A 13,926-nucleotide genomic window follows, 5' to 3' on the forward strand; every position below is an offset into this window, starting at 1 on the left:
TTTTTTGGGTGAGAATACTGTTCTCTTGATGTTTGGATTTTCCTCAACACTGGTTGATTATATTTAAAACTGAATACTCTTGTGTCCAGTGCACTAGTGTGGGTTCAACAGGATAAAGTGTCTATCCACAGTTTTCTCTGAGAAGGAATCCTTTAGTTTTAGCCAGAGAGTCATAGAGTTAGTTGTTCACACCTGAGGGGTCATCCAGCCTAGTTACACAAGTTCAGGGTCCTAAAGGAAATTAAAAGAGGCATAAAATGACTTCTCAGAAATGTATAGATTGACTAAAAAGTAAAAATTGTGGCCTAGAAAAAAACTTAATGAGTAGAAAGTTTTTTCCAAATGAAATCTTATATATAAGGATAATATTGCCCTTTCTTCCTACCTCCCCTGAAGTGATGCTAAGGAGTATCTTGCTATTTTATTTTTATTTTCGCTCTGTTGTCCAGGCTGGAGTGCAGTGGTGCAATCTCTGCTCACTGCAACCTCCACCTCCTGGGTTCAAGCAATTCTTCTGCCTCAGCTTCCCCAATAGCTGGGATTACAGGTACGCACCACCATGCCCAGCTGTTTTGTATTTTGAGTAAGGAAGGGGTTTCACCATGTTGGCCAGGCTGGTCTTGAACTCCTGACCTCAAGAGATCCACTCGCCTCGACCTCCCAAAGTGCTAGGAATGCAGGCATGAGCCACCACGCCCAGCCAGTGTCTTGATTTTATGTAGTATAGCCCAGTGCATTCACAAGCATTGCTGTGAGACTAGACAAATGTCATGAGAGCTACTAGGATTTGTATGGACAGCTTGCACTGTCATCCTATCTGGATACTTGTCATGTTTAAGATATCTAGAAAAGGAACTTACCCAGTGTACTTTGATAACTTTTTCATGATTTTTAGTTCTCTTGCTTTTACATCTGTGAAAAATAGATTATTATAATACTTTTGAGGTATATTTTTTTCTAATGGATAATGTGAATGCAAAATCAACCAACAAAACAAACAAAAAACCCTGTTATACCCTGGAACTCCCAAGTTGAGAATTTTCTTTTCTTTGCCATTCCTGGCTTCCATCTTCACTGTCATTCATAGACTCACCCTCTCTTTAACTTTGCAAGATCTCTGGAAATTATTCCAGTCTTAAAAGGCTAGATTCTATAGGCATGTTCTGTAAATGCGTCTTGGTTTTCAGACTGCTTCATGGTAATGTTGTTGCCTTCCTTGCTACATCTTCTGAGAACTAGAACTTAAAGACTTCCATGTCTCTGTACGCCTATTCAATCTGTTCTTCTTTTAGAATCAGAAAAAACAAGGGACTATCTTTCTACTATATTCAAATCATAAAGAATCATGGGCTGGGTATGGTGGTTCACACCTGTAATCTCAGCACTTTGGGAGGCCGAGGCGTGAGGATCACAAGGTCAAGAGATTGAGACCATCCTGGCCAACATGGTAAAACCCCATCTCTACTAAAAGTACAAAAAATTAGCTGGGTGTGGTGGCGCATACTTGTAGTCCCAACTTGGGAGGCTGAGGCAGGAAAATCACTTGAACTCAGAAGGTGAAGTTTGCAGTGAGCCGAGATTGCACCACTGCACTCCAGCCTGGAGACAGAGCGAGACTCCATCTCAAAAAAATAAATAAATAAATAAAAATAAAAATAAAATCATGGATTGTTACACTTGAAAGGAACCCTACAGGTAGTTTAATTCAATACCCTGGTTTAAAAGAAGAGGACTTAAGTATGACAGTAAAGGTTGAAAGAACCATGACTGATCTCAAGCTCAAAGCTGGAGTAGATAGTAGCTTAGCATTAGGGCTTAAAGTTAATACTCTAAGTAGATTAGGTAATTCTTTAATAGTAGACTGTGGTATTTGGACCTATGCTACAGAATTCTGTCTAGTTTTATTTTTTAGACGATTTATAAGAGTCTTGAAGATAATTTATAGGTGAACAAATGAATTTAAAATTAGTTCGCATGATAACAGATCAAAGGAATTATGAATATTTCCCTGAAAAGGGTACCTTCAAAGGCATCTTCAGTAACATGAAAAATTCAACCAAGTGTTATCTACTCTATTTTTTTTTTTAGGATAATACAAAAGGAAGTAAAGGCATACTATAGTAAAAAGAACAGTAGCAGTTAGGTGTGAGGCAAATCCACACAATGAAGCTGGTAAACACTAGAACAGGAGGGATATTTGCCTTCCTGGTTATTTTCCTCAAATTCTCTGCTTATTATCAATATCTGTTTACAGTGGTTGGGATTTGGCATCCAAAGGCATGAATGGATGCACTTCCCCAGACTCTGTCCTGTTTAGTGATATTTCATGGTCTATCTAATAAACTGTTTGGGGGACTTTAACATGATAATGTGTCCAGACATATAGTGCTTAACTATGTGTCAGACACTTTTCTAAGTATTTTTCATATAGTAAGTCATTTAATTCTTTTAAAAACACTCTCTGAGGTGTGTATAAGGAAACTGAGGTAGAGAGAGTTAAAATAACTGTAAGTCATATAGTTAGGAGGAGATGCAAAGTTGATTCAGACCTAAGAAGGCTGGCTGTGAGTCTGTCTCATAACCACCATGCTTTATTGCCTCTCCAAAAAAGAATAAAAGGAGGAACGGGTCAGACTTCAAGGGAAATAAAATTTCTTTTATGTTGCCCAGCTATCCCTAGATCTGATAACAGCTGGGACCAAGATACAGCAGGCTGCAGGGGTCAAGGAGAGCCAGCAAGCAGTGAAACACCTGCCTGCCTCTCCAGCTTCATCCCTCACATGCACTTTCTTGGTCTCATCCCTCCCAGATCACCAGCAGTTCTGGCTGCTTTGTTTCTCTCTGCCTTTACAGATGCTGTGCTGTTGGTTTGCACTGCTTTCCTCCCAATACTTTAACGTGACCAAGTTGTATTTATTTCTCTACCTCATTCAGGCAAAACTGCTTTGTAAGCATCTACTGCATTGTGAAACATTTCCAAGTCTACCCAAGAAGTACTGATCTTTCTACCTTTGGGCTCCCCCTGTGCCCTTTATGTCTCTCCTTTTTTTGTACTTTGATCACTCATTTGACAACTATTTATTTAGCACTACTATGTGCCAAGCACTATTCTGGACACTGAGGAAATCAGTCAGTCCAAATTTCTGACCTGGTAAAACATAATATCTAAGTGGGGAAGAAAAGCAAGATTTGGAAGAGAAATGATAGGATCTGATGTCTCTCTCTCTCTCTCTTTTTTTTTTTTTTTTAAATATGATGCTTCTTAAGGCCTTGGTTCAGAATTCTTTTTTTTTTTTTTTTGGATTTTGTTTTATTTATTTATTTTTTTATTATACTTTAAGTTCTAGGATACATGTGGATAACGTGCAGGTTTGTTACATATGTATACCTGTGCCATGTTGGCGTGCTGCACCCATCAACTCGTCAGCACCCATCAACTCGTCCTTTACATCAGGTATAACTCCCAATGCAATCCGTCCCCTCCTCCCCCCTCCCCGTGATAGGCCCCGGTGTGTGATGTTCCCCTTCCTGAGTCCAAGTGATCTCATTGTTCAGTTCCCACCTATGAGTGAGAACATGCGGTGTTTGGTTTTCTGTTCTTGCGATAGTTTGCTGAGAATGATGGTTTCCAGCTGCATCCATGTCCCTACAAAGGACACAAACTCATCCTTTTTGATGGCTGCATAGTATTCCATGGTGTATATGTGCCACATTTTCTTAATCCAGTCTGTCACTGATGGACATTTGGGTTGATTCCAAGTCTTTGGTATTGTGAATAGTGCCACAATAAACATACATGTGCATGTGTCTTTATAGCAGCATGATTTATAATCCTTTGGGTATATACCCAGTAATGGGATGGCTGGGTCATATGGTACTTCTAGTTCTAGATCCTTGAGGAATCGCCATACTGTTTTCCATAATGGTTGAACCAGTTTACAATCCCACCAACAGTGTAAAAGTGTTCCTATTTCTCCACATCCTCTCCAGCACCTGTTGTTTCCTGACTTTTTAATGACTGCCATTCTAACTTGTGTGAGATGGTATCTCTTTGTGGTTTTGATTTGCATTTCTCTGATGGCCAGTGATGATGAGCATTTTTTCATGTGTCTGTTGGCTGTATGCATGTCTTCTTTTGAGAAGTGTCTATTCATATCCCTTGCCCACTTTTTGATGGGGTTGTTTGTTTTTTTCTTGTAAATTTGTTGGAGTTCTTTGTAGGTTCTGGATATTAGCCCTTTGTCAGATGAGTAGATTGCAAAAATGTTCTCCCATTCTGTAGGTTGCCTGTTCACTCTGATGGTAGTTTCTTTTGCTGTGCAGAAGCTCTTTAGTTTAATGAGATCCCATTTGTCAATTTTGGCTTTTGTTGCTGTTGCTTTTGGTGTTTTAGACATGAAGTCCTTGCCCATGCCTATGTCCTGAATGGTATTACCTAGGTAAAACAGCGTGTCTTAATTTGTATACAAGGTTACTATGTTGGTCTGTGAAATCCTTTAAAAAAAAAAAAAAAAAAAAAAAAAGCTATTGATTTTCAGTGCTGTAATCCTGACCTCTAGTGGACATTCAGAACAAAAACCCAAACATCACATCGTTTTATTTCGTTACCCCATCAAGCACCATTAGCCATCCTAAGATAAAGAGCTTAAAACATGAGAAGCAGAATAAAGTAAAAGAATTTTTGGCTAATATTCTAAATATTCTTGCTGTAGAACCTATATTTAAGAGCAGCTAGTATTAACTTATTTCTTTTTGACTGTTAATTATCTGTCACTTTCACTACTTTCTTTGAAACAATGCATTGCTTTATAGATCATAGCAGCAAGAAATTTATCAAAGAGAAGTCAAAGGGGTTTTCTTCTGATTACCTGTAATATATAAGAAGCTACATGAAAACCGAGTGACTTTAAAGGGATAATGATTTTTATAGTGAGACATATAGTGATGTTATGTAACCTCCTGATAGAATGCACTGAGAAGCAGCAAACTATCGCAAGACAGAAAACCAAACACCGCATGTTCTCACTCATAGGTGGGAATTGAACAATGAGAACACTTAGACACAGGAACAGGAACATCACACACCAGGGCCTGTTGTGGGGTCGGGGGAGGGGGGAGGGATAGTGTTAGGAGATATACCTAATGTAAATGATAAGTTAATGGGTGCAGCACATCAACATGGCACATGTATACATACGTAACAAACCTGCATGTTGTGCACATGTTCCCTAGAACATAAAGTATAATAATAATAAAAAAAAATGATGCACTGAGAAGGGCACATCATCACTTCTGTGGTATTTGTGCTGAAAATACATATTCTGAATTTAATCATAAGGAACCAGCAGACATATCGAATTGACAGACATTTTATAAAATAACTGGCCAATACTCTTCCAAAGCATCAAGGTCATGAAAAATAAAGGCTGAAAACGGTCCCATATGAAAGGAGACTAAGGAGACATGACAACCAAATTCAGTATATAATCCAGAATTGCATCCTGGACCAGAAAAAGGGCATTAGTGGGGCATTTGATAAAAATAATAGTTTCTTGGTTTTGATCATTATACGGTGGTTATGTAAGATGTTAATGTTTGGGTGAAACTGAGTGAAGGATATGTAGGACTTCTTGGTACTGGTTTTGCAAATTTTTTCTAAATCTGAAATTATTTCCCAGTGAAAAAAATAAAAGCAATCATTTATTTTCTTACAATCTCATGAGTCAGAAATTTTGGAATTCAGCTATGTGGTTCATCTCTGATCCACTTGGCATCGGCTGGACCACCTGATTCACTTCCAGATGACTTCTTTACTCACATGTCTACCACCTTGGTGATTCTTGGTCTTTCTTCTTTACTGATGATATCTGGTCCTCCAGGCCTTCTTGTGATTGCTTGGTTACTTAGAGAGCATGGGGGTGTAAGTAAAATTGCACTTCTTATATGGTAGCTGGCTTCTAAGAGTGAGTGTTCCAACAGACTGGACATGAAAGCTGTCAATATCTCAAGGACTGGGCACATAAACTAGCATGGCACCACTTCCACCATATTCTACTGGTAAAAGCAGTACCATAGTCTGCCCAGGTTGAAATGAGAGAACAGAGACCTTAACTCTCAATGGGAGAAGCATCAAAGAATTGGGACTCTTTAATCCATCACAGATATCTAACCAAAGCCCCACTGAGTTAGCACTCAATGTGGAATTAGTGGAAAAAAGCATGGATTTGCTTTAGTCTGATAGACCTGAGTTATAGCCTGGCTTTACCATTTACTAACAGTGTTCTGTCTCTGAGCTTCAGTTTAGTCATCTCTAAAATGGTGGCAATAACACATATGCCATAGAGTTACTGAGAGGATTAAGTGAAAAATATAAAATACTGGATATATTAGGCAATGAATACATGAACCTAATAATAATTGCTAACGTTTATTGAATATTTACCAAATACTCAGTTTATTTGATGTATGCTATCTCATTTAGTCATTATCTCTTCCTAGGGTGGTATGTTTTCTTCTGGGTGGGTCAGAAAGGACAAAACCCCATTTCTTCTAGCTTTGTCTGTGAACCTGCTTCATTTACTTTGGCCATTTTTGGTTTGATAATTTGGTAATTTGGGTTACTGACTTGTTGTTAGGATTTCCATTATTTCCCTTTTATTTTGATCCCTAAGAACCCAGGTGCTGATGCACACTTGGTACTTTTTGACACTACCTTTTCAGCATTTGTTCTCAGTGCTGTCAGCTTAAGTTTTTGACAGCTTCTCACGCAATCTGTCAGCTCCCTCTGAACCCACGATTGCCTGCTTATCAGAGCCAAAATGTTCGATGTCTTTGTTTCAGTGGGTGCTCTACTGTCAGCCGTTATTTTATGCAAGACTGTGGGTGCTTAATCCTTGGCCTACCTGAGAACGCCATGATCTGCACTTTGGAGCAATTATTCAATTTGGGGCAATTACTTGTAGGTGTTCTTTAAAGCAAAGATGTTGCCAGAATGTCATTGAATTTTGAAATAGCAGTATCCAAATCAGTTAAAAATCTACTTCTTCATGCATACAAGGCTGATCTCAATCAGTTGTCATTAGAGGAAGGTGGTGACCCTTTCTTCCCACAGCAAGCTGGGTTTTTGTTGCCTCATATACTGCAAGCAGTCAGCTACTTTTTGTAAGTGTTTTCAGTGTGGAAACAAATAATAGAATTTAGTTCTGGTAGAAGAACTAAATTTGTTTGTTATCTTTTTACTCTCTGCTCTCAAAATTTACCTGCCTTTAAATGGAAAGAATTGCTTTAATCCTTTAGGAAGTAGAGGACACATTAAATAATATCCAAATAAGAGATGTATTCATTCATTCATATATTCATTGAATTATCTTCTCTAACTTAATTGTTTAGAGTATCACTTTTGGAATTAGGCTGCTTAGGTTAAAATCCTAGATCTGCACTTATTAGGTGTTGGACTTAGGAAAATTACTTTGATTTCTTTAAATCTTGATTTCCTTGTGTATAAAATGGAATTTTAGGTAGTTGTGGGATGAAATAAGGACATGCCTTTAATGTAATTCATTCATATCTTGGCACATACAAAATACTCAGTAGATGTTGGTTATTATTTTGCATTTGGAGTTAGACCTTGTACTATAAATGATGTGGCCATAACATGTTTACTTATTTTTTACTCTTAATAATTTTCCAAACTTTTAGCCCTTTGATTTCTACTAGGTACATGTTTTCCCCTTAAGAACAAACAAATTGCTGGGGATTACATATTCCTAAAAACTGGAGGCATCTTGAAAATGTATGACATCTTTTGCTTTTAAAAATACATTTCAAGGCTGAGTGTGGTGTCTCATGCCTATAATCCCAGCATTTTGTGAGGCCAAGGCAAAAGGATCACTTGAGCCCAGGAATTGGAGACTAGCTTGGGCAACATAGGGATACCTCATCTCTACAAAAAAAGTTAAAAATTAGCCAGGTATGGTGGCACACACATGTAGTCCCAGCTACTTGGAAGCTGAGTTGAGAGAATTGCTTGAGCCTGGGAGGTTGAGGCTGCGGTGGCACACACATGTAGTCCCAGCTACTTGGAAGCTGAGTTGAGAGAATTGCTTGAGCCTGGGAGGTTGAGGCTGCAGCGAGTGGTGTTCACACCCCTGCACTCCAGCCTGTGTGACAGAGTAAAACTCTCTCTCTTAAAAACAAAACAAAACAAAACAAAACAAAAACCTGATAGAATAACAAGTTCTTTTCTGAATTCCATCAACTCAAATGTCTTAAAGTGTATTTGTTTGCATTGTCGAGCCACTCTGTTTTACTTTACTTCAAGGCTTATAAAGTCTTTACTTTTCTTTATTTTTATGGGTTAATGTCTAGAGCTTCATATAAGCAGATATATAATACCTTATTTTTCTGAACTTGTTTAAAGAATTTACATATATAAATTTTTCTGGTAACTGAAAGTTTCCTCTTTAGCTTCCCAAACTTCAAAACATCATTATCTACTTTTTATTTAAAACACACACTCACCTCCCTTAAGCACAGTATTATAACATGATATAAGCATTCATTAATCCTGCTAGATTGTCATTATTAATAGTGATAATTAACAGTAGTTAATAATTAACTATTGAAGATTATTGGCTCCCCCAAGTGGACCCAGAGAGCTATGCATTTTATCTTTTTTTTTTTTTTTTTTTTTTTTTTTTTTATGTCTTCTATTTCTGTGAGATCTGATATTTTAATTCTGACAACTGTCACTATAGGCTATCTATCCCTGATCCCATCTGGCACATACTTTATCTTGTGGTTTGCTACTTCTGATATCTACAAGCTTCAAAATCATATCACCAAACTAACTGGAAGTATGTATAGAATAAAAAGTTGAGCAAAGATTTCTCTTGGTGTTTGTGAGAGCCATTTTGGCTATTTAGAGATCTTTATTTAATTTTTACTTGTAAGTTCTTTGTGTTTTGCACAGCTTGGTTGTCTAATTGTTTGATTTTGAGATAATTGAAGAAAGGGGTTCTTACTGTAATTTGATGATAATTCTGTAAATTGGTCTAGTTGGGTCCACAGGGAAATAAATCAACCCCAGAAAATTTGGGAAAGCTAGTGTAGTTTAATCATTAAGTCTTCAAATAAGCATTTACTATGCACATTATACCAGCACTGTGTGAGAAAATCTCACTAGACTAGACATCAGGAGGCTTGAGGGGGGGATTCTAGCCTGTTACTAAACACATATGTAAACTAAAAAGCATCTGAGATGGGTTTCATTCAATTTAGAGGTTTATTTTGCCAAGTTATAGACTATGATCCATGACACAGCCTCAGGAGGTCCTGAGAACATGTGCACAAGGTGATTGGGTTTCACATTGGTTTTATATCTTTTAGGGAAACATAAGACATTAATCCATTGCCGAGCACAGTGGCTCATGCCCTTAATCCTAGCACTTCGGGAGGCTGAGGCAGAGGGTTGCTTGAGGCCAGGAGTTCAAGAATAGCTTGGCAATATAGTGAAACCCTCTCTACCAAAAAAAAAAATTATCTGGGTGTGGTGGCACATGCCTGTAGTTCCAGCTACTTGGGAAGCTGATGTGGAAAGATTGCTTGAGTTCAAAACGTCAAGGCTGCAGTGAGCTCTGATTGTGCCACTGCACTCCAGCCTGGGTGACAGAACAAGACTCTGTTTAAAAAATAAAAATAAAAAAAGACATCAGGCCGGGTGCTGTGGCTGACACATGTAATCCCGGCACTTTGGGAGGCCAAGACCGGTGGATCACTTGAGGTCAGGAGTTTGAGACTAGCCTGGCCAAAATGGTGAAACTCCGGCTCTACTAAAAATACAAAAGTTAGCCAGGTGTGGTGGCAGAGCCTGTAGCCCCAGCTACACTGGAGGCTGAGGCTCAAGAATCGCCTGAACCTGGGAAGTGGAGGTTGCGGTGAGCCAAGATTGCACCACTGCACTCCAGCCTGGGTGACAGAGCAAGACTCTGTCTCAAAAAACAAAAACGACATCAGTCAATACATGTGATGTGAAGCATACATTCATTCAGTGCAGTAAGGCAGGACAACTCAAAGCTGGGGCTTCCAGATCATAGGTGGATTCAAAAATGTTATCTTTTTCTTTTCTTTTCTTTTCTTTTCTTTTTCTTTGTTTGTTTGTTTTTTGAGACAGGATCTTGCTCTGTCATCTAGGCTGGTGTGCAATGGTGTGATCTTGACTCACTGCAGCTCACCCTCTCAGTTCAAGCATTCCTCCTGCCTCAGCCTCCCATGAAGCTGAGACCACAGGTGTGCACCACCACACCTGGCTAATTTTTTTTTTACTTTCTTGTAGAGAGGGGGTCTCACTTTGTTGCCCAGGTTGGCAAAGATTTCCTGATTGGCAATTGGTTGAAAGAGTTGTTATTATCTAAAAACCTGGAATCAATAGAAAGGAGTGTCTGGGTTAAGATAAGGGGTTGTAAAGACTGGGGTTCTTCTTATGTATATGAAGTCTCCTAGGTAACCACTCCCAGAGGCAATAAATGGCAAATGTTTCCTTTAGAGATCCTTAAAAGGTTCTAGACTCTCAGCCAATCTGTCTTCAGGATCATAAAATGACCTGGAAAGAAAAGGGAATCCTCTATAGAATGCAAATTTTCCCCACAAAAGACAGGTTTTTAGAACCATTTCAAAATATGTTAAAGAATCTATTTTGGGATAAAACAGTTTGGTTTCTTTCAGGGCCCTGCTATCTGCCACGTGATGCTATACTTAGAGTCAGGTTGGAATTTGGTATCTTATTGCTACAGGGTCTTTTCTGTCTGTCTTAGGATCTCTCTTTTAATGTTAATGCTGGTCAGTTGTGTGCCTGAACTCCAAAGGGAGGAGGGTATAATGAGGCATGCCTGATTCCGCCTTCCTATCATGTTCTGAACTATTTTTTCAGGTTTAGTTGGGTCCCTTTGGTCCTCCATTTAGTCAGTTGGAGGGCTTAGAATTTTCTTTTTGGTTTTCACATGATAATATTGGGCTAGTCACATTCATACTCTAAAAAATGAGAATCATTTTATAAGTTGTTATAAGAATCAATGAAATTTCACTATTCCTGTGAATATAAGGAATTTGGGGGGAATGTTTGACAGGGAGGTTAAGAATACAGCCAAGGTAGCTGAACATGGAGTGGAGTTTCCAAAGGCTACCACGAAAGGATTTGGGAAGGAGAGGAGGAGTAGGAAACTGGCTTAAGATAAAGGACCAGAGCATTATGAAGATGAGAAAACAGAGATGAGAGGGGTTTACATTTTGAGCAGTGCCTGGAAAAACAAGAACCAGAGAAATAGTGGATCAGGTTCTGATGGCAGGCTGATAAGCACTCAGGTTGTGAGAATTCACTGTTGCCTAGCAGTTGTGATGTGGTGGTGGTGGACAGAGTTGGAGAACAGGGCAGTAGGTCTCTTTTATATTGGCCTTTAAGTTTTGGCAGGTGGGCAGCAGCTAGTGGGTAAGAAGTGAAATTTTGATTCAGAAAGCAAATTTTGCTTAATTGTAACCCACATTTTAAAATCTGTAATAGTCTTTCTTTTCTCTAGTTGGTAAATTGTGATCAAAACCAGTCTAGGATAATTGCTTAGTATGGTTATGAACTGCGTTCATTTGTTTTTATCTCCTGGCCTGATTATACTTATTTCCTACTTCTTTTGGTTTCTTAAAGAATTAACTGAGTAAACCCCAAACTAAAAATACTTGGTTTATATTTTAACCAACTGAATATTTGTGTTTATCATTCATTCCTTCCATCATTAGTCATATTTCTGGTAGCTGAATGTGAAAGGTTATGTTAGCAAATCATAACAGGAATACACTCTAAATATCTGGGCCTAATCCTTGCTTCTGGAGTTATTTCAGAAACAGAAAAAACATGGTTTATTGTAAGCTTTTTGGGTAGTACATTTGGTACAGCTCCATATCCAAAAGCTAGCCAGAGTGTATCAGTGACCACGATGAAGAGGGCACATGAAATAGACCCTGGACTTACGGGACTTAGGCCAACTCATACTTGAAATATCTTTTTTCTTATGTATGATGACTTGCATGGCAAGGAAACAGCACATTTTGTAGCAAACTTATTTCTGATTGTTATCTTTATCATATAAGATTCTCTATCTTTTGAATTTAATAACTCAACATCTCTTCAGAGCAATTGGGCAGAACCCAGAGTTCAAAATTCAGTTCTAGAATGGCTTCTTCAAGAACAATTTAATTTTTTTATTTCTAAAGAAATATTGCTATGGTTTTCAGAAAAGAAAAGGAAGTCTGGCAGATAGCCCCTAATGACCACCTCTAGTTATACGAATAATACTTGAAAGCAATCACTAAAACAAATAAGAAAACAGTAAGAACAGTAGTGGAAATGCAGTGTGATACTTAAAGCCTCCAGTACACAATCTGTCCCACTTATCGGCAACATTGCCTTGTTTTGTTTTATTTTATTCTGTCTGCTACTTGTAGTTTAACTGTAACACCGAGATGTCTAGATTAGGGTTAGGAATTTCAATTAATAATTTTAGACTTCTGCATCATTATGCCAGCTTGAGCAAGGAATTTGACTTTCACAAGACTTAGGCACATGCAAATAATCCAGAAATTGACTGAAGGGAAATAACTTATTGTAAAAACAATTTTATGTGAACATTGATTAAATAGCACCTAAAATTTGCAACAAGCCACTCAGGGAAAGAAAATGCCTTAAAAAAAAACTCATGGTTTAGTTATTGTTTGTGAAGATGAAAGCAATTAGGAATTTTATTAAAGATATATGGAAGTCTTGGGGAAATAATAAAATCGTGGTATATGTGGCACTACTAATTTTCACTTTCTTTTTCTATTTCAGGGTTTGAACATAATCTTTCATGTAGCTTTGGCTCTCCTAAAGGTAAGTCTTTTTTTTTAATCTTAAGTTACCAAATTCTCTTACCTCTTTGCACTTGGGACTGGAATAATTCAATTTACAGTCTTTGAATCATTTTAGTTTCTCAGACACACAAGAAAAGATGACTTCTCTGAGAAACTCTGATCCTCTTCCCTCCTCTCATTCTTTTCTGTTGTTGTTTATTTGGAGTCTTTTTTTTTTTCTTATAATCTATGTATTTAATGGTACTATTTTAGTGTTTTTTCCAGTAACATAAAATATCTTTTTATCATGAGTTGGATGATATAAGAGAAAAAGTTAAAAATTGTTTTCTGTCAGAATGATGCCTTCTTTTTTCTTAAAACACTTTTTACTGTAACATCTCTGGAGGTACCTAAACATGTAATTGAATTATTAAAGTTTCCATAATATGCTGACTAAAACAGGAACTACTACATTTCAATTTGCAGTTCTTTCTATGATAGTTAGAAATTTATAAAACACTTTAGAATTCTATTGTAATTACCTTGTTGGATTTTATGTCAACATATCATACAGCTTTAATAATGTGGTAACTGCAAGACATTTGCTGCAGAGTTGGTGAAAATAACCCAGCTGGTTTTTGTCCTTCAGTCAAAGAAGACATTCGGATAGTAAAGGTGATAATTGCCTCAAAGGCACAGGCTTACCCTTTCCTCAGTATAACATGGTGGTTAAAATGGCAGACCTGGACTCCGACAGATTTGCTTCTAATTTCAGCCCTACCGCATGACCTTAGGCAAATTATTCTAAGTGCGCAGAGTCTGAGTTTTGAGATAATAATAGAAATTAATATATGAGATTGTTAAAAGAATTGAGATGATCAAAGAAGTCCTTAATGTAGTATCTAGAACATTTTACTGCCTAGTAAATGTTAGCTGTCATTATTATTGTTCTTTACAAGGTGACTCAGAATATGTTCCTAGGTCCCTTATCATTCTTCTGAATCCCTCAAAAGATAGTGACGTGGTATCATAGGAGGACCTCTTGATATGTTA

The 13,926-nt window shown here is 37.7% G+C and overlaps 1 protein-coding gene across 4 annotated transcripts in view; it reads left to right on the top strand.

Moving 5' to 3' along the window:
• The window catches only part of RABGAP1L (RAB GTPase activating protein 1 like), an 800,696-nt gene that overhangs the window by 533,750 nt on the left and 253,020 nt on the right, over positions 1-13,926 (top strand). For all 4 annotated transcript variants that reach the window (XM_078000298.1, XM_015123648.3, XM_078000303.1 and 1 more), the window contains one exon: positions 12,872-12,913. In XM_078000298.1, the coding sequence (XP_077856424.1) occupies positions 12,872-12,913 (42 nt within the window). The remainder of the gene's footprint in view (positions 1-12,871; positions 12,914-13,926) is intronic.

Source organism: Macaca mulatta, chromosome 1 (assembly GCF_049350105.2).
Source record: "Macaca mulatta isolate MMU2019108-1 chromosome 1, T2T-MMU8v2.0, whole genome shotgun sequence".
Taxonomy (NCBI): Eukaryota; Metazoa; Chordata; class Mammalia; order Primates; family Cercopithecidae; genus Macaca; species Macaca mulatta.